This window comes from Podarcis vaucheri (assembly GCF_965113315.1).
Source record: "Podarcis vaucheri genome assembly, chromosome: 1".
Lineage (NCBI taxonomy): Eukaryota > Metazoa > Chordata > Lepidosauria > Squamata > Lacertidae > Podarcis > Podarcis vaucheri.
In genome coordinates this window covers 47,172,488-47,192,965 of record NC_138759.1, presented here as the reverse complement: position 1 = coordinate 47,192,965, position 20,478 = coordinate 47,172,488, and the positions used below count along the sequence as shown (strand labels likewise).

At 42.3% G+C, this 20,478-nt stretch overlaps 2 protein-coding genes across 5 annotated transcripts in view; one reads left to right on the top strand and one right to left on the bottom strand.

Annotated features, from left to right (window-relative positions):
• Positions 1 to 5,825: 5,825 nt before the first annotated feature.
• Positions 5,826 to 20,478, bottom strand: part of HEATR4 (HEAT repeat containing 4) — a 37,570-nt gene continuing 22,917 nt past the window's right edge. For all 4 annotated transcript variants that reach the window (XM_082239499.1, XM_082239501.1, XM_082239500.1 and 1 more), the window contains 6 exons: positions 18,940 to 19,129; positions 16,686 to 16,764; positions 15,403 to 15,574; positions 14,023 to 14,084; positions 9,076 to 9,292; positions 5,826 to 6,075 (listed from right to left, as the gene is read on the bottom strand). In XM_082239499.1, coding sequence (XP_082095625.1) covers positions 9,098 to 9,292; positions 14,023 to 14,084; positions 15,403 to 15,574; positions 16,686 to 16,764; positions 18,940 to 19,129 — 698 coding nt within the window. In that variant the 3' untranslated portion in view covers positions 5,826 to 6,075; positions 9,076 to 9,097. The remainder of the gene's footprint in view (positions 6,076 to 9,075; positions 9,293 to 14,022; positions 14,085 to 15,402; positions 15,575 to 16,685; positions 16,765 to 18,939; positions 19,130 to 20,478) is intronic.
• On the top strand, positions 12,070 to 14,004 carry RIOX1 (ribosomal oxygenase 1). The gene has a single exon (XM_082240202.1). The coding sequence runs from the start codon at positions 12,199 to 12,201 to the stop codon at positions 13,963 to 13,965; it is 1,767 nt and encodes a 588-aa protein (XP_082096328.1). The 5' UTR covers positions 12,070 to 12,198; the 3' UTR covers positions 13,966 to 14,004.

Sequence of the window (20,478 nt, the reverse complement as noted above, 5' to 3'; positions counted from 1 at the left end):
TATCACCAAGTGAGCGATCCTTGCATGCCGTGTTTTGTGAGCATCAAATGAGGCTTAATAAAGCTAACAATTAATACAGGGGAGTGGGGAGCCTACAGGAGTCCCCTGCGAACAGGGTGCAGCAGCTTAGCTGGTTATCACTCTATGTGCCCAATTTTTTTCTGTATCTGAACAGCACAGTGAGTCTTTTTTCAGCCTATTTCTCAGTTTCCACTGAGTCTATTTCACAGTGGCTTTGGGTTTTGGGGGTTGTTGGGTTTTTTTAACATACTGATGTTATTAATCTATTTCAATTAGACTGGCCAAATTTAGATAAAGCTCATTTTCTCAGTGGAACCCTGTGTGCACGAAAACCGGGATTAAGGATCACAAACCAACAGAGAATGGGAAAATCCTGGAGAGAGAGAGAGCCAGCAAGCTGCAGTTGGAGGGAAGCCAAGATCTCAGATAAGAGATGCTTCATTGAGTGAGTGAGTGCATTCATACTGATGGAGGAAGGGCGGGGGAGCAGGGGAGCAGCGAGCTCTTGAGAAACAGTATTTTGAACAAGCTCTCAGTCTTGCTATCTAGCGGTGGATGTTACAGCCACCACAATGGAGAACAGATTTCACAATCCTGCCCAGTGTCTTTACACTAGTGATATACTGAATGCCACCGGGCCAAACGGAGAGGCTTTGTCAAGGCCTTCTTTTTTGGGAAGCCTGCAAGAACAAGCCTGGAAATGTTCTTCTCCCATAATAGGATGTTGCTGTTGGCAGCACAGCAAAAGTGACAAGGCAGGACTCAGAGTTGCTAATAAAGTGGGGGAAAGTTAAAAAGAAGTGACAAATCAGGATTGGATTGTGGCAGCTCTTAAGCAAACACGGGGTTTTTTTAGGTACAGTTTTCACACATCCAGATCTCTAACCCATTTACTTGTGTATATATATATATATATATACACTCACATGTATGATGATAATGATAACAATAATTCCAAGAATCGGAGGTTGTGCTGGCTACTTTTATTCCATTGTATGATTGCTTTTTTTGCTGCTTTAACCTGCATTTTTCTTTACCATTTAATTATATTGTACTGTTTTATTGTTGTAATTTTATTTTTACTGCTCTAATTTGAATTTTTTTTAGTTTGGGTTGTAATCTGCTTTGTTTTGTTTTTGTTTTAGCAAAAGAGGGTGGTATAAAATCATTCAGTAAGGAATTTCATCCACCAGCTCCTATGGTAGCTTCTCATGCCATTTGCATTCTGCCTTGCTATGGAAGTCTACTCTTTTTCAAAATGTAAAAACTGATTTGCAGTACCTAATTTCGTTTGACAGCTATTGGAAGATATGCCAGTTTCTATTGGAGATGGCTAACTACTACTGATAGCGCTGACTTCTTTTTGCTTCTTTTAAGAACAAGGTCCATCCAAGTGCCTGAAACCTGCTCAGCCTCAGCTTTTGGGGTGGGAACTGTCCTGTGCTGGAGAAAACTCTTAACCGGTTTTGAAGCATATCTTCTTACCATTTTCAGAAAGGACTTGCAACTTTTTAAGAATAACTTTCTCAATGTACTTTTAAATCCCCTTTTGTATACAATGTGTGTGGCTTTTGGCAATGCTGCTCACTAGTGCTTTTTTCCCCTTAAAAAATGTTTAGGGGTACTCTCATTTTGACTCAAGAAAATCCCCATTTTGTAGTTCAAATTGGGAAAAATAAATACAGTAAATTGAGAAAAGTACAAAGATTCGCAAAATTTTAGGGGTATGCGTACCCCCCAGAAAAACACACACTGCTGGCTTACATACTTGTAAAGATCTGAGCAGAGTTACTCTTTGCTCTCACTAGGCAGTTTCTAAAATAGGCATGTGCGACCAGTGCCAGAAAAAAGGAACAATTGCAACAATTATGTACTGTTTCAATTGATTGATTATTAAAACAATTGAAGCTACATTACTCCGTTCGGCGTCTTATTTTATTTATGAGTTTTATAGACTTTTTAAAAGGCCCAGGCAAGCTTCTAGATGAATCATAACTGACACTCTGAATATTTTTTTTCTATTTATTTTACACTGCAATCTAACATCCTTCTTCCAAGGCAATTTGTAGCTTTCCTAAGCAGAGAATCTCCTCTTATGGACCCAATAGGACATATTACTTTCCACAGGCATCTGGTTGGCCACTGTGGTGCTGGATTAGATAGACCACTGGCCTGATCCAACAGGCTCCTCTTACGTTCTTACTTTTGTCCCAGACTTCAAAGAATGTGATGTAGATTAATCTGTTCTCTGCTCTAGGATTCAGTTCTGTACAGTAGAAAAATTGTCAGCACTTGCATGGTCTCCATACATTTCACTACATGAACCGCTATGAGATGGGTGAAGAACCTGTAGGCTTCTAGATGTGATTGGACTCCATAAGCCCCAGCCAACATGGCCTGTGGTTAGGGATAATGGTAGACTAGCAACATCTAGAGGGCCGCAGCCCCCCACTGCCATATACTGAAACTATAAGATATTGAGCTTTGCTCGAGTTACAGGGGAGCAACTCATTTTTTAGTTGGGTGCAGAAGGTATGATTTGGCATCCTAACTCTAGTCAGGAGCCCTACATTGACCTCTGGATTTCTCCACAGTGTGTCTCTCTGTGCTGGACTAAGGAGAGCAGTCTGGTCTTCTGCATCACCATCCCAGCCCACCTATGTGATGTCCCCTAGGCTGACCTTTAAAGCACTAAACAGCCTCGGCCCAGTATCTCTGAAGGAGCTTCTCCATCCCCATGTTCAGCCCGGACACTGAGATCCAGCTCCGAGGGCCTTCTGGCAGCTCCCTCACTGCGAGATGTGAGGTTACAAGGAACCAGGCAGAGGGCCTTCTTGGTAGGAGCGTCTGCCCTGTGGAACGCCCTCCCATCAGATGTCAAGGAAATAAGCAACTATCTTACTTTTAAAAGACATCTGAAGGCAGCCCTGTTTAGTGAAGTCTTTAATGTTTGATGTTTTATCGTGTTTTTAATATTCTGTTGGGAGCTGCCCAGAGTGGCTGGGGAAACTCAGCCAGGTAGTCAGGGTAATAATAATAATAATAGTAGTATAGTAGTAGTAGTAGTAGTAGTAATAATAATAATAATAATAATAATAATAATAATAATAATAATTAACATGGCTGCCTGTCCCTCTCTCCCCTATCCCACCCTATGTACTTGGTTTACTCAGATACTCCCTCGTGTCAGTCAGAGTGTCTTGATACACACCTACACTTTGCAAGGATCCCAGCTGTCTTAAACTCTGTTTATGCTGGAAGACCCTTTCTTTGTAGCGGAAAGTGGAAAAGCCACCCTGCTTTAAAACATGCCATATGTTTGGACAGAGGCAAAGCTTCTGCCATAGAAGTCCTGGCTGACCTCCTTGCTTTGGGGTGATTGCCTCATGTGCTTCCAGACCATAATATAATAATAAGTACAAGACCCAGGGCCAGAGAACTCCCAAGCTGCAAAAGTCCCCAGTGAATGATTTCCCTTCCCTGCTGAATGTTGTGTAGAATAAGAGAAAGTATCATTTCTCTGCCTTGTATAATGGCACGTAGATACACTGGAAAGGAAGAGGAAGGCTGTAGGCCTCGCAAGAGACTCACTGGGGGTAGGCATCTGCTTTAAATGAAGGCTGATTCACAAACTGCTTCTGGCAACACAATATCCCGAATAGATAGGAAGCTCTTGTTTCCCCTCCTGATAACAGCAAGCTGAACCTAATTTCCCCAGAAAGAGAAATGCTAAGCTTGGATATCAGAGAGCCTGTGCGCAACAAAATCCTCACCACTGCAGCGGAGATATGTGGAGCTCAATTATCGCAACTTCTGGATGGGATTTATAGAGGGGCAAAGGTGCATCTCTTACATGACATTGAGAGGTTGATAGACAGATGGAGTTCTAGAATGAAGGAGCAGAAGCCTTTCTGGCTACTAGAGAGACCTCAATCCTTCACTGCTAGGAAGGGCTTTCTGAGTATAAAAGAGAGTGGGCACCTCAGGAACAGACCCAAGTGCTGCACCCAGCTGAATAACTAGCCCCTGGAAAAAAGCAAATACAGAAGAATTAGATATACATGATGCACATGTATTGATGCATGCATTCACATGTGCAAAAATATGTGTATTTGGAAAAGACACATTTTTCAAAAAAGTCTCATTTCTCAAATATTTTGAAATAGCTTTCCGCTAAGCTCTTAGTTGTTTATCCCTGAGGTGCACATGTAAGACTTATCTTTTCTCTCTCTCTCTCTCTCTCTCTCACACACACACACACACATTTGTGCTGGTTTGGGGATAGAGTGCTTACATTTATCAAACAGCGAAATGGTGCAGGCAAAATATCCAGCTCCCCATTATTGCATGTTGGGAAAGTTAGACCATCTAAAGTAAAATGTTTTTCTGTACCATACTACCACCTACTGGAACAAGCCATTTCTACAGTGGTGTCTGTCACAACTGTGATGAGCAATGAAAAAACTTGTTCACATATGCCCCTACGCTTAGCATCTTTGTCTGCTTTCAACTCACTTGGCATAACAACCGGCATAATGGCTGTGGTGTCCCTACATGGAATTAATGTTTCTGTTTAGATAACTCCAGCATGTGTTTTGACAGCAACAGTGCTTCCAGGAAAGTGATATGGTAGCAGATGCCCTGTGTACAAGATAAAGCACAAATCAGCTAAGCACAAAGTACATAGATTTAAGCCAATATACAGCCTGATCCTATGCAGAATTAGATGCCCCCAAGCCAATTAAAATCAAGGGGCTTAGGCACTCCTAACCCCACATGAGTCTGGTCTGAGTGACTTGTATTGACTCAAATCCAAATACCCTATCTTAAGTAGTTCTGTGGAGCAGATTAACCAAGGGGAGCTTCCTGTTGAATGATGTGCTGTCAGAAAATTTCCCACCATTTTTGTTTTGTTTTAATGTGTTTGTTTATTGCCTAAAACATTGTAAGTTGCTTTGAGTTGCTGTGGCAAAAAAGTGACTAATAGTTTTAATAAATAATAACAATTCTGCTTCTACCTTCCTGAAGATTAACCATCTTGCATTACTTTTATGTTGTCCCAGCACTATATAGTAGTAAAATTTCCTGGATGCTCAAAATTCCTACTGAACAATTCCCGCATGCTGTTGCAGGTTCTGGTTGCATGACTCTATGCAAAGCATGCTACTTCCATCTGTTATGTTGCTCTTCTATATTAAGTGCTGAGCAATGTTTAATATACCGCTGTGAATTTGGGGGTTCCATTGAAGGAGCCATGCAAGTTTCTTGGTGAGTTAATGTGCCCTAAGTATTAGAATAAGAAAGGAAGCTGCTCTGATTCAGAGGGCAAATGGCTGGGCTCCCTCCGTCACCTGAATGGTAGTGAGAAGAACAAAGGAAGATTGGTTGTGTGCAAGAGCTGGGCTAGAAGCAGATAGCAGGAAGAAGCCTGAGAGCGGGAGCTATGCCTGATTTCTGCTTGAATCCAATGTTGTGACTTTGGGAGAAGCAAGACTTTCTGGGTTGTTAATGCTGTGAGCCCCTTAATCATAGGCTCAGGTTGTATGTGTAAATAAACCATCTATCATAAAGACACCACAGCCCCTCATTTCAAGGAAACCAAATCCTAGGCAAGCACCTGGAACCCCTGGAATCTTGAACTGCTCAGAGACTGGGGTGGCATGCAACAATATTATTACCTAACCGCTGCATTCATCTGATGTTCTGATAATTCCATTCAGTAACACTCACACTTGTGCAGATTATTCATTCAAGAAGGGGAGTAATGGAAGGGTGAAGGCAGGGAACCATGGTACACAAAAATATTGGCTTTCATTTTAACTTTTAATTTAATTGAAGAATACTGTTGCACAGGTGTAAAAAATCAAATCCAGTAAATTACTACAACTTAAAAAAGCATAGAAGTTCATAAACAAATATATTCTTGTTGTAACTTTATCTAGCCATCCCTCTGATCCATTTATTTTCTTCAAGAGTGCACTTCTGCTAGTCAATCAGATGAAGGTCCCGAAGTATTTGAGAATGACAGAGATGTACAGTAATGTCCCTCTGCATCTGGAGACAAAATAAACAGTGTGATGCTTAGGACATATGAAGAGAGCAATAGCAAGGTTTCTAGAGACTTAAGGCAAAGCACTTGTGCCAGACCTTATTGTTGGCAGTGAATAAATGCCACTGAACATTGCAGACACTTTCTCTAAAACTGCCAAGTCTCCTATACGATGCTAATAGTATATTCCTGATGCTTTGTTTTCTTAGGCTTAATAGTGTTGTTTAGCTGAGCTTATTCAGCTGTACCCGGTGAGGCCAAAACTGGTTTCATACTACAGTTTGTTTGTTTGTTTTTCATCTTAGGTAGTTCTGTTCAGTTCTCACAATAAAGTCTCTTTGCAAGAAAAAAAGAAACAGGGAAAAATCAATGCAGGAAAACGATAATATGAATCCACTGTTTTTATTTTATTTATGGGATTTCTACCACTTGATAGTATCTATCAAGAGCCATAAAACCACACAGTGTGATGTAAAACAATAAATCCAGCTTGACAATATACTCTAGAAGTCATTTTCTTAATACCCATGACTAATATGAAAAGGGGTTGCATGAAAAGACAGGAAGAACTGAAGTGACAGTTAAGAATTTCTGCAGGAAAGGTAGAAAGGGATTTAGTTAGTTACCGGTTACTCTGACTGGATGTTTGATCATCCAGTAAAGTGTCCAAGGTGAACAATAAAGTTTCTTTTACTCTGGTTTTTCTATTACCCTAATATCCTGTTTTTCAGGTCAAAACATTTTTTTAAAAACTATGTATTTAGTTCTAAAGCTGGCACAGTTGATATTTGAATCAACAATGACAACAATTTCATGGTCTTAAGTAAAGAATGGTTCAGGTTACATCACTATACAAAAAGTAAATCCGTGAAGCCCTGATTCCAACAATACAAATGGGGATATTGTACAGAAATATTTTATTCATATTTATGTGTATGTGTATGTATTTTAATCTAAAACTGATACTAAGAGTGATAACCAATGTTGGTCATGTTCAGATTAGAGCTACTGAAATAAGCTACAGTTGTACCTCGAAAGTCAAACGGAATCCATTCTGGAAGTGCGTTCAACTTCCAAAAAGTTCGGAAACCAAGTCGCAGCTTCCAATTGGCTGCAGGAAGCTCCTGCAGCCAATTGGAACCCATGTCAGATGTTCAGGTTCCAAAGAACGTTCGCAAACCGGAACACTTGCTTCCCTGTTTGCAGTGTTTGGGAGCCAAAATGTTCAACTTGCAAGGCATTCAGGATCTAAGGTATGAATATATTTACTTTCAATGGATTTACTCTGAGCTAGACAATTCAGAGCAGCCAGAAGTAAGTATTTGTACTCTTTTCTAATGAAAGTGCATATGAAACAGACCCAAAATCTAGACTGACTCAAATAAATTCTTCTGACCCCATTTGAATGTAGTTCTTCCCTCACTGCTAACAGAAAGTGCAGCATATTAATTGTCTCCCTGCACATTCACTGGCTCTTGTTCATATTGGATCATTCACCTCATAAAAGAAATATCAATATTGCATATGATTGAACCTATTATGTCTTCCTTCTATTTTCATGGTGAGTTGCAATATGGATCAATTTAGTACATGTCATTTCTGAAACGTGAAACTGAAAATGCACCTTAAGACTAATAATTGCCATGGGGCTTTAAATGTAGATGGACTGCATTTCAATGGAGCACTGGAAGTGACTTACAGCACATCCCTAAGCATTTGTACTCAGATGTGAGCTTCATTGAAATCAATGGGCCTTATTCTTCCTGGGGAATTAAATATATGAATCCCTGTGGACCCACATGTGTGGGTGAACAACAAAAGAATCAGCTGGATGCCTAGATTCAAAAAGCACACAGAAAGCCCCAAGACAGTTTAAAGCACAAGAGTCAAGCAGCAGTGTAGCATTAGGAACATAAGTTGTTAGACTCCTCTTATCTCATTTACAATGCTCCCACTCTTTCTACCTCTTTTGCAAAGAACAGACCACATACTGCTAAGTAAGTTTTAAATGCTTTACTTACAGATTCAAAGGTCTGGTACATGCATTGCTCCATGTAGTTGCAAGGAGGACACAGGCAAAATATTATTGGGTAGAAAATACAGCTAGTAGTTTCAAACACATGCTCTAAGCACATCCTCCTTTGTTGGTTACATGGTGCAGAGAGAGAGAGAGAGAGAGAGAGAGAGAGAGAAGTAGAAAGCCTCACTTCCTCCCTCTCCAGAGAGGTGGAGTGACCTAGCTGAGTCTAGGAACACAGCTCTGTTTTCCTAAATACCTTCATGCAGTAAATAACCCTATGCTTGCCACTAGCTCTATGCTTGATAGTTATGTTTGACTGCAATTTCCAATAATTCTCTAGTGTCCCATTTGTAAAAGTGTGCGTAGAATTACATGCTTAAGTACCTCTCATCCAGCATCAAAAACTTGGTAATTATGCAAACAGAATTAAACTGAGGGGAAACTCCCACTAGTATGCAGGAAACAGGTAGCCTGGTAAACACTTGCCCTTGCCTTGGTTTTAGTGAACAGAGCGGTAAAACTGACCCAAGTTGCTAGCAACTTCTGCCCTTTTCTCCTTTTAAAAAGGAAAAAAATGTGGGCATTGCGCATAGGGTATGGCAACTTTGCCCATTTATTTTTATTTCTAAAGGGCCACATGAGCACATGTGGACATGTGCTGTAGTTCATGCAATAAATACACTATAAAACTTTAGGTTGGTTTTTTTAATCCCACCCCCAGCTCCTTAGTGAAGAAATATATTGTACCCATCTAATGCAGAAGTATTACCAGTAATGTAATAGATGTGTGGCAATACCAGCAATGCTGGAAACACACCCTGAGAGAGCTGAAGCTAGATGCAGAAGTAAGCTCAATGATTCAAAATCCTGCAGAGCTGGTTTGACTAGAGACCATGGTGGAACACATACACCAATTAACAACTGTATTATGATTATTCTGCTTCCAAGTATCTGAAAAGCTATTTTCTGTACATGACTTTTGTACCTTGTTTCCCACAGTAGAAGAGTCAGCTGAGTGGCTGACTAGTAAATGGACTCTGAGCAGGTTTTTTTGTTTTTGTTTTCTTGACGCTGGATTTTTTCCGCTTCTCTGTGGGTGCTTTTGGTTTCTTGGCACATTCTGCCTTCTCAGCATTGCGTATTTTCAGTGCTTCTAAGAAGGCTCTTTGTGTCCATGGGGTTGGAGGGATTCCCAACCAAGGCTGAAATACAAGTAGCAAAATGAGATTTGACTTTGCAAAGCCATATACAGATTCATCTTATCTCTTTCTTTGCAAATAAAAATTAAACTAGAGAAAGGCATAACTTGTTCATTTTTAATATTTGCTGTCAATTTTTACATATATTATGTAATGTATACATATATAATAACATCTAATATTGCTGTTAGAACTCCCAGAAGTGCAAGCTGGATTTCAAAGGGGCAGAGGAACCAGAGACCAAATTGCAAACATGCGCTGGATTATGGAGAAAGCTAGAGAATTCCAGAAAGACATCTACTTCTGCTTCATTGACTATGCAAAAGCCTTTGACTGTGTTGACCACAGCAACCTATGGCAAGTTCTTAAAGAAATGGGAGTTCCTGATCACCTCATCTGTCTCCTGAGAAATCTCTATGTGGGACAAGAAGCTACAGTTAGAACTGGATATGGAACAACTGATTGGTTCAAAATTGGGAAATGAGTACGGCAAGGCTGTATATTGTCTCCCTGCTTATTTAACTTATATGCAGAATTCATCATGTGAAAGGCTGGGCTGGATGAATCCCAAGCCGGAATTAAGATCGCCGGAAGAAATATCAACAACCTCAGATATGCAGATGACACAACCTTGATGGCAGAAAGTGAGGAGGAATTAAAGAACCTTTTAATGAGGGTGAAAGAGGAGAGCGCAAAATATGGTCTGAAGCTCAACATCAAAAAAACGAAGATCATGGCCACTGGTCCCATCACCTCCTGGCAAATAGAAGGGGAAGAAATGGAGGAAGTGAGAAATTTTGCTTTCTTGGGCTCCATGATCACTGCAAATGGGGACAGCAGCCACGAAATTAAAAGACGCCTGCTCCTTGGGAGAAAGGCGATGGCAAACCTAGACAGCATCTTAAAAAGCAGAGACATCACCTTACCAGCAAAGGTCCGTATAGTTAAAGCCATGGTTTTCCCAGTAGTGATGTATGGAAGTGAGAGCTGGACCATAAAGAAGGCTGATCGCCAAAGAATTTATGCTTTTGAATTATGGTGCTGGAGGAGACTCTTGAGAGTCCCATGGACTGCAAGAAGATCAAACCTATCCATTCTTCAGGAAATCAGCCCTGAGTGCTCACTGGAAGGACAGATCGTGAAGCTGAGGCTCCAATACTTTGGCCACCTCATGAGAAGAGAAGACTCCCTGGAAAAGACCCTGATGTTGGGAAAGATGGAGGGCACAAGGAGAAGGGGACGACAGAGGACGAGATGGTTGGACAGTGTTCTCGAAGCTACAAACATGAGTCTGACCAAACTGCGGGAGGCAGTGGAATACAGGAGTGCCTGGTGTGCTCTGGTCCATGGGGTCACGAAGAGTCGGACAGGACTAAACGACTAAACAACAACAAATATTGCTGTTTTTAAAATCAGTATCAGTAATATGCACATATTAGCAATGCAATTCACATTACATGAAAAACAAACTTGCAAAAGGCTGCGCAACATGATACTTGGCATGTCCTACTTGCCCCTAAAGGACCTACTTTAGTAAACATGTTTAGGATTTCAGTAAAAGTCACAAACTGAGCTACTTGCATTGAATAGCTCAAACTGCACAAGTTGGTGATTTAGGCAGGAATCCTGTTCATGCTTACAAACACTTCTGATTAAGTGCACATAGCTAAAATGTATTTATAGTGGCTTAAATTATTTGTTGGTAAGTGCCTGTCCTTCTGAGGTCTGTGTCTGCAATCTAGGGAAGCCTCAAACACCTCATGGGAATTACTTTTTCATATAAGAGTGACTGTTTATTCTGCTATTATCATATAATTAAATAATTTTGCTGTAGATATTTCACTGGATACATTTTAAATAGCATTAGCATTTATTATTTGTTGAGCAGCTGTATTTACTTTTATGTCATTGCCATTATCTATGTTAAATCTGGCTGTATATGATTTGTTAATATGGCAAAACAGCATCTTGAGACACCTATGTGGCTTGAGGCCCAAACTGAACCTCTTTTGACTAATAGGATTTATCTCCAAGTAAATAAATATGGGTTTAGAATTCCGACCTAATGCACTAAACATAGTTACTCAAGAGTAAGGCATGCTGAGGTGAGCTCCAGCCTATGGGTGTTTGCCCGAAAGTAAGTTAGCTTGAATTCAAAATAATTACTCCCAAGCCTCGGCCTGTAAAGCGAGATGAACGCCGCAACCCGAGAGTCGTCTGCGACTGGACTTAACTGTCAGGGGTCCTTTACCTTTAAATCTGATTTACGATGCAGGAGTAGCAACCTGGTCCACCGTGGTATCTTTGCAAAAAGTTAAGAGTCGCGCACAGCCTAAATTTCAAATCGGGGGTGCGTGTGTGATGATACATTATTGGATCCCGTGGTGCCCTGTTGCTTTATTGCGATTGTATGTTATGTTTTTAATAGAGCTTTTAGATTTTTAATTCTATTAACGTTCAATTGTTTTTAACGATTGTTTTCCCCCTATGTTTTTAGGTGTTCTTATTTTATGGGCGAGTTGCCCTGAGTCCCTGTTAGGGTCAAAGGCAGAGGATAAATAGAAGAATAACAATAAGAATACGACAATAAGAATACTAAAAATAACTAAGAATAACAATAAGAATACTAGAACGTAAAATCATTCCATCCCTTCGTATCTCTATAATATCCTAGATACTTGTTAGAGAACAAGGACCCAACTTCCGTTTCAGACCGGAAAAGCCCACTAGGGCTAGAGCGGCGCTTTCTCTCACTGAGTCTCTCTGACCCGTCGCTCGTTGGCCGTGCGGGAATCCCAGGGCGGAGCTACGTACGAAGCGGCACCGGAAGGAGAGGTCGAAAAGCCTCGCTCCTAAGCCGGAAGCCGTCGGCACGTGTTGGCCGGCGCTTCCCCATCCCGGGTGCAGGCATGGCGCTGCTTCACCCGCCACGCGTGTCCGCGCTCTCGGCCTACCGCTCCGCCGTGCAACTCGGGGACCGGGAGCTGCCGCAGCGCCCGAGGCACGGGCTGTCCGTCTCGCTGAGGCGCCACAAGGCCAAGAAGCGGCCCTCTAAGAGGGCGGTGGCCGCCGAGGACTGCGCGGAGGCACCAGGGGCCGCGAACGGGGAGCCGCCCAGGGATGCTCGCCCCGTCCCGTATGCGGCCGTGAAACTTGCGAAGAGACGGAGAATGAATGCGAACTCCAGGGATGCGGCGGCCTCTAAGCGTGAGCGCGGCCTGGCAAGCGGAGAAAGCCCTGCTCCAGTACCCCATAAGGAGAAGAAGGCGCCTTCCCCACGGCGTCCTTTTATGGGCTGCCCACTCCAGCGCCGCCTCCAAGAGCTGGGGCAAGTTCAGCATAGCCGGCAGCGAGCCGCCAAACTCTTCGAGTGGCTCATCGCTCCCACTTCGCCTCGTCACTTCTTTGACCGGTACTGGGAGAAGAAACCTTTCTTGCTCCAGAGGCACAATCCAGGTTATTACCAGGGCCTCTTCTCTACAGCAGAGTTTGATGCCATCTTGCGTGACAGCGATGTTCGGTTCGGCGTCAACTTGGACGTGACCAGCTACGAAGATGGGAAGAGGGAGACGCACAATCCGGAGGGCAGGGCGCTGCCGGCTGTGGTGTGGGATTTCTACAGGAATGGCTGTTCCCTCAGGATGCTAAACCCCCAGGCTTTTTCTTTCACCCTCTGGCAGTTCCTCTCCATCCTCCAGGAGCAGTTCAACAGCATGGTGGGAGCAAACACTTACTTGACCCCTGCTGGTACACAGGGCTTTGCTCCTCACTATGATGACATTGAAGCCTTTGTGATCCAGCTGGAAGGAAAGAAGCATTGGAGGGTTTACAGCCCGAGGAAAGAGGCGGAGGTGTTGCCTCAGTTTTCGAGTAGCAACTTTAGCCAGGAGGAGATTGGAGAACCCATTCTGGAGACTGTATTAGAAGCTGGAGACCTGCTCTATTTCCCCCGGGGGTTTATCCACCAAGGCGACTGTCTCCCAGATGCACATTCACTCCATATAACAGTATCTTCATACCAGCGAAACTCCTGGGGAGACCTGTTAGAAAAGCTCCTTCCTGCAGCACTGCAGATGGCCATTGAAGAGGATGTGGACTATCGCCGTGGGCTACCCACAGACTACCTGGAATACATGGGAGTCCTGAACTCGGATGTTGTTGATCCTCGCCGAGAGGCCTTTATGCAAAAGATCAGAACACTAATAACCAAACTAATAGATTTTGCACCAGTTGATGCTGCTGTGGATCAGAAAGCCAAGGCTTTTCTTCATGACTGCCTCCCGCCAGTGCTGACTGAGAGCGAAAAGGCATTGAGTGTGTATGGACATCCAGCACGGTGGGAAAATGGAAATGTCCAAAATCTTGATGTCCAGTTGAAGAAAAAGACACAGGTACGGCTGCTTCAGTATGGAATTGTCAGATTGTGCAATGAAGGAGATGCCACATTGCTGTATTATACTGCAGAAAATTCAAGGGTGTACCACAAGGAGGAGCCCAAATACTGTGAAATAGAGCCTGAATATGCAGATGGTGTTGAATTTTTGCTTTCTTCCTACCCAAAGTATGTCAGTGTGGAAGACCTTCCTTGTGCTACACTGGATGACAAAATTGCCTTGGCCACAGTCTTATTTGAGAAGGGATTGTTGATTACTAAGAACCCTCTGTTGTCTGTATAACATGTTAAGTATGATCAAAATAAATGTGTTGGAAGAATACTCTTCTATTGTACTTACTAGAATATTTAAGATAGCAATCCAAACCTCTGAGAACTTCCTGCTTGGACATTGAAAGCTTTCTGAATAGAAAGAGAGAGAAAACCTGTTAGTTTAACTACAAACAGATTGGTGCTATCTGCCTATTAAAATGCAGAATTGTGTACATAGTACATCTGGTCCAGACTCAGCCAACATGACACCCTCCAGATGTTGCTAAGCACCATCTCCCTTCTGCCCCGCAGGGCTGCCTAGGCTGCGGATGTCTTCCTGAAGCCTGGAGAGCGAGAGGGGTCGGTACGCACCGACCCCTCTCGCTCTCCAAGATTCAGCGAAAGCCTGCATTTGCCCCATAGGACGCACCCAGATTTCCCCTTCATTTTTGGAGGGGAAAAAGTGCGTCCTATAGGGCAAAAAATAGGGTAAGTTTCTTTTCCTTTGGAAAAATAAGATCATCCAATATTTAACTATAATAAATACAATATTTCTAACAGTGATGTTTAAATTGTGTGTTTGATTAGAAATTAAAATATACAGTGACTGTATCTAATACAACTAGTAGCCATTGATCTGTGTGCACACAGAAATATGACTAGGTGACAGTTTAATTACACATTTCTATAAATTCATTGAAGCTAATCCTACATATTTTACAGGTGCAGGATCCTAAACTGTTTGAATATGGAACACTTATTTCTGTAAAGCAAAACAAAACCTACCAAGGATAGTGAATGCTTTTTTGTTTTGGTGTAGATAAGCATTTCAACATGACACATAGAAGCTAAGCTGTCAATCAAAAGCAATGTTTTAGCACAATGAGTACATCAACACTGGATTTTTAAAAAAGCTGGTCAAAGCAGCCTTAGCAAAATGGACAAATTTCAATTCCTCATACACTTATGTGGACAACTTCATATCTATAGGACCTACTTCTACAGCTACATTTGACTTTCTGTGAAATGTTGTTATTACCCATCCTTCATCATAAAGCCCTAGAGCAAGTTGCAGGAACAAAAAAAATGTACAATTTAGTAAATTCCTCCCAAAAATGAGGTTTGCATCCAAAGCTGAATTTAAATGCATTGCAGAATACAAGCCTCACCTTTGGCAAGAATCTTTTGTATCTGTGCCTTGAACTAAACTGAGAATGCTCCTGATTCTTCTTTGAAGTGGAATTGCCTTACGTCATATGTCACATGACTTGACAGCTGTGTGGACCGCCCTCCCAAGAGTGTTCTCTGGATGGTGAACCAGTACTGGAATCAGCCTGCCAGCCAGATCCAGTTTCCCACCCCTACTTTAAAGTTTGTGCCGAGCACCCTTTCTGAAAAAAGAAAAAAAATAATATGCAAAAGCAAGTGAGCATTCTACCAAACTGCTTTCCCCACCACCCTGATTTACCGGTGAAAATATCTTGAACAACATCAAGGAAGATGTCCCTTATTGAACTGTACGCAAAGACGTCTCCCTTCTCTCGATAGATGCGGTGGGCTTCCTGCCACGTATTCTTTGTTATCTCCTTAATTTTGAGCACTTTCTCAATTACCAAGTCTTTTTGGCTTAATGTGGCAACCTGCGTCAGAAATAGTTATTTTTATTAAAATTACTTGCCACTTGTCATGTAAAAACTTGTCCAGGTGGTGCACAATGGAAACAAACCGAATCCAATGTACTAAAACCAAAAATACAATGATCAGTAGCCCAAAGATTAAAATTCTGTAGTCTTTGGGGTGTAAGACTAAAGGTGAAACTTAACGCACCAGCCCTTGTAGAAGGGTAGATCACTTGTCAGTAGGTGCTCCATTCAGCAGAACTTAATTCTAGTTGACCAGATTGAAACAATATGCTCTTACCTAAATAGGGACAGAGTGGGGCAGATCTGTATTTGGAGAGTAGGACTGCTAAATGTTTTTCACTTTCATAACTGATGTCTGTGTCTGCTTTCCACAATTCCTTTGGTTTATATATTGACATACATTGCCTCCACTTCTTTTTCAGGGGCTGGTAGGAGCCAGTTGTGATGTGAAAAATTAGTAATGGTATGACTGGGCTTCAGAGAGCCTAGACAGTTGCATTAAGACTGCCCAGAGCCCTGTGTGCCCTAACAAGCCAGAGCTTAACTCTTCAGTAAGATTCCTAGTTTCCTTAACCTCCGGGATGTAAGACTAGACTAACTAACACACTAGCCCTCCTAGAAGGGTAGAGAGACAAAAAGGGGCATTACAGCTAATTGCTCTATAAGCTGCTAGATCTAAGTGCAAGAAGCCATGTGGTCCAGTTTTCACAGGACCATGCCACCTCCAGAATGAACATGAAGATTTTATGTGGAAGTAAGGGCACTTCCAGATGACCTATTTATTGAGCATTTGTCCTGCTGCACTTGTCCTGCAGCAAGATTAGATGATAATGGCTATTTTAATTAATGTTCATTATGATCTGTGTTTAGGGAGATAAGAGGATGTGTCAAAGCAAGTGGTATCTCACAAGTGCTCTCTCTCAAGTTTAGACTTCCTCCGTTGCTTACTGCAAAAAGTCTGATTTTAGGGGGAGGGGAGCAGCCCCCCCCCCAATCAGCTATAATTGAACATCCTTGGACAGGGGGAGTATTCATAATATATTTCTGAATTCTTTACTCCTACCAAAAAAGAATCTAGTTCTTTCTGCTAATTGGAGTTTTCTCCCACCTTATTCTTGATCATCTGAATCGTTTCGTGTTCCTCTTCCTGTTCAAAATTGAAAATCTTCACAGCACGGCTCACTTCCCTAAATTGGAAACAATGGACGGTGTGTTATTTACATGCTTCAGAGATCTCAGATGAAAGCCTGCCAGAGGAAGGAGTTCTATCAAATCAGTACACTAGCCATCTTCTATTTTCATTTTACTTTTAATTTGTATGCTGCCTTTCTATATTACTATTCATAAAGCAGTTTACAGCAATAAACGATACACCAAAGAACATAGACCTTACAATAATCTGATCCGATACAAAAACATAATAAAACATAATAAATACAATACAGTAACTTCTCTCCATCTGTATTTACTATGTGCATACAGCTAGCACCTTATTCTGTGAGATATCTGCAACAGTGTAAGTAGATCCTTCTGCCCCTGCAGCAGTGTACAGTGCTCAGGTTGCAAACAATCTGTTCCGGAGGTCCATTCTTAGACCAAAGCGTTCTTAAACCGAGGTGCGCACTTTCCCTAATGAGGCCTCCCGCCGCCAGTGTTCGTCTTCCAGGGCAAAGTCCGCTAACCGGAACGCCTACTTCTGGTTTTGCGGAGTTCGTTGTCCGAAGTGTTCGTTAACAGGACTGTTCGTAGACTGAGGTACCAGTGTATAGCTAGAGAAGGCCTCCCCTATGGGTCCTTTGGGCTTATCTGAAGCTGGTTCATGCTTCCACTTGTCTCCATATGTTTGCTGCACCCTCTGAAATCCTTGTGATGCAATACAAGGGGGAGGTGGGTGTAAGAGACACTAAAATCTGTCTTTGCCATGAGTATGAGGCAGGTTGGGGAAGAGATGGGTATTGGTACCACAGACCTGGCGTGGCACTTGGTCCAGACTTGCTGGCAAAGGCCACCAATTATAACCTTACACTGCATTCTTCTGTACCACCCTGTGATCTGCTTGGCCTGTGCAGCAGTTCATGGGAGGAGGTTATTAGGGTAGGTGGTAAAAATGATAAACTACTGAAACAACAGATGTAGCTAGCAATTCTGGCTGGTTGAGGCTTGGAAGGAGCACATGAATACGTAGAAGAGGGGAGTGGGGTGAGGAATGGATCAGGTTTAAGTATAGTACTTCTCAGAAGTAATGTTTATATTTACAGTGAAAGTTTCAGTTCCATCTAAGGCACTTGGAAGCCACAACTCCAGTTCTCAAGTTAATCTTGAAAGTAGGCTTTACTGTTTCTTAAAACTCTATTTGCATACTTTTGAATGGTCTAGAATATGAGTTGTATCCAGTGCTGTCTGTGCACAAGTGAAACAGACTTCTGCAGCAGAACTTCACATCACACTCCTCCCTGAAGCCTTCCACATGCCCTCAAAATCTGCACAAGTGGGTTGGGGGTACATCTGATACAAATTTAGTCATGGGGTGTTTATGAACAAGGTAAAAATCTGCAAGGCCTTGTATCATACCCTGCCAAATATGCCCTCAAAGCTTATTCTGTTTGTGTTACTTAAGAACAGCTAGAGCTTATTCTGGACTGCTAATTCTGAAGCCACTCTAGTGTTAATCTGAGAGGTGCTCATTGGAATACCTGTAAGGAAAGAAACAGAATTACAAGCAAAAGCTAAACATTAACTCATGATGGGGTTGCCAGATCATACAGGCCCCGACCCCCTAGCTACATGTTTGGTGTGTGAGAGAAGGGGACCAACTTATAAGTGTAGTTCATGTAAGGGGGAAATCCTGACTCACTCAGGCACCACTCTTAAATGGAGGAGATCTATACACATAACCCGCTGGCCTTACGCTCACCAAATGGGTGGTGGTGGGAGTGCCCAGTGAGAAACAGAACTTAGTTTCCGGACTTCAGCTTTTCTTTTCCCTCTCCCCCAAGCACAAAGTTCATTCCCAGAAGCTGTAGATGTGTTCCATAGGAGCATTATCCTGAAGAAGTACAGTGGTACATCGGGTTAAGTACTTAATTCGTTCCGGAGGTCCACTCTTAACCTGAAGCACCACTTTACCTAATGGGGGCCTCCTGCTGCTGCCACGCCGCCGGAGTACAATTTCTGTTCTCAACCTGAAGCAAAGTTCTTAACCTGAAGCACTATTTCTGGGTTAGTGGAGTATGTAACCTGAAGCATATGTAACCTGAGGTACCACTGTAAAGGTATTGCACATCTGCCAAGAAGAACCCAGGAGAAGGAAGTGGTTTTCTAAATGCATAAGATTTTCTCCATTTAGGAAACAAGGGACTTACTCTTTGACCATCTCATTTGGCTCCATAATCATTCTCTCCAGCAAAGTAGCCCGAACTGTTTCATCCTTCATCTTGAGGGTGATGAGACTACGACAGGCTTCCCTTCGCACTCCAGGGTCTTCTTCATAATGAAGGGCCCAGAGGAGAAGTTCTTTCAGGTAAGGACTTGCCTCTCCTATCTGACCCAGAGCTGACAGAAAATAAAAGAGTGTTCATTTCAACATTTATGCCAGGAAGATGAGGCAATGATCCAAGTGCCACCATCACCTAAAGTTCTACATCCTACACTCTGAAACAAAATGTTACCCTTTCTCCCTGAAGTGGAAGGAAGGAATTGCCTTATTGTGGGAATCTCTTTTGTGCTTCAACCTTCCTTGCAGCACAAAATAGATTATACCCAAATCATCTTTTGTAGATGCCGGTATTATTGCTGATCTTACTCATCTTTTTTTGGAAATCAAGCCACTGTTGACTCATTAACTCAATGACAGTCCAGGATTGTGCTCCTGGACATACCACTTTTGGCAAAGTGTTAAATTAGAAAGCAGGATGCTGACTCTGATGCTGACTCTTTTAATGTGAAATTTCAGCAGCAGGAAAACACTTTTGAGGCATGTAAAAAGTTCATTGTATCTGCTCACTAAATAAGTATGCTAGCTGTTGCAGTATCAGATAGGATGTTAAATATGGCTAGTTATTTTTGCACGCAAACAGCTGCTCCCTCTGGGGCTGATAATTAAACATTTCCTCCTTTGCTGCGGTTCTGAGGAAAATCCTTTGCCTGAATGTGTTATTTCAGAGGTGGGAAGCCTTTTTTTTTTAGCAATCTTCCAGGGGGCACGTACCAGTGTTGGGCAGACAGAGGCAAAAGTGGGTAGATAAATTAATGTAAATTGCACCTTTAAAAAGTACACTATTTTCTACAGACACTCTTCTCAATCAAGAGTCACTATCAGAGGTCAAGAACACTTTACAGCCAAGTGAAAACATTCAAGGGGAGTGGGAAGGAAGGCCAGTGCAGGGACTGGCCCAGGAAGAGACAACGTGGTTGGGAGAGGGTATGCTCTGGGGAGAGCCCCAAGGATTAGACAGAGAGGCTTGGCAAGCCACATTTGGCTGCTGGGTCCAAGGTTCCCTGTTGCTGCACTGTTTGCGTTGAGAAGAAATCCCCAATTGATACTAGCAGGAGGCATTTCCTCCCAGTGCAAATATTAGCTTCAGAGGAGGGATTTTCCTCAAAATCACAACAGGGGAGGAAATGGTTACACTCGCCAACCATGACTTGTTGTGATTCTGATCATCATATACCTTCCCTTGCAGCTTTAATTTGCAGTTTTTAAAGTGTACATATTCAATGCAAGGTTGCAATTAATGGCATATCCAGCTTGGCCCCAAGAGAATGTACCAAGAAGTCTCTGGTTGAAATCCATTAGCAGTTATCTCAAGAGGCTTAGGCAAGAGGCTTTGCTCTCAACATCAGACATATATCTGTAGCATGAGAGATTAAAATATTCACTTATCCTACAGGGCTGTTACAAA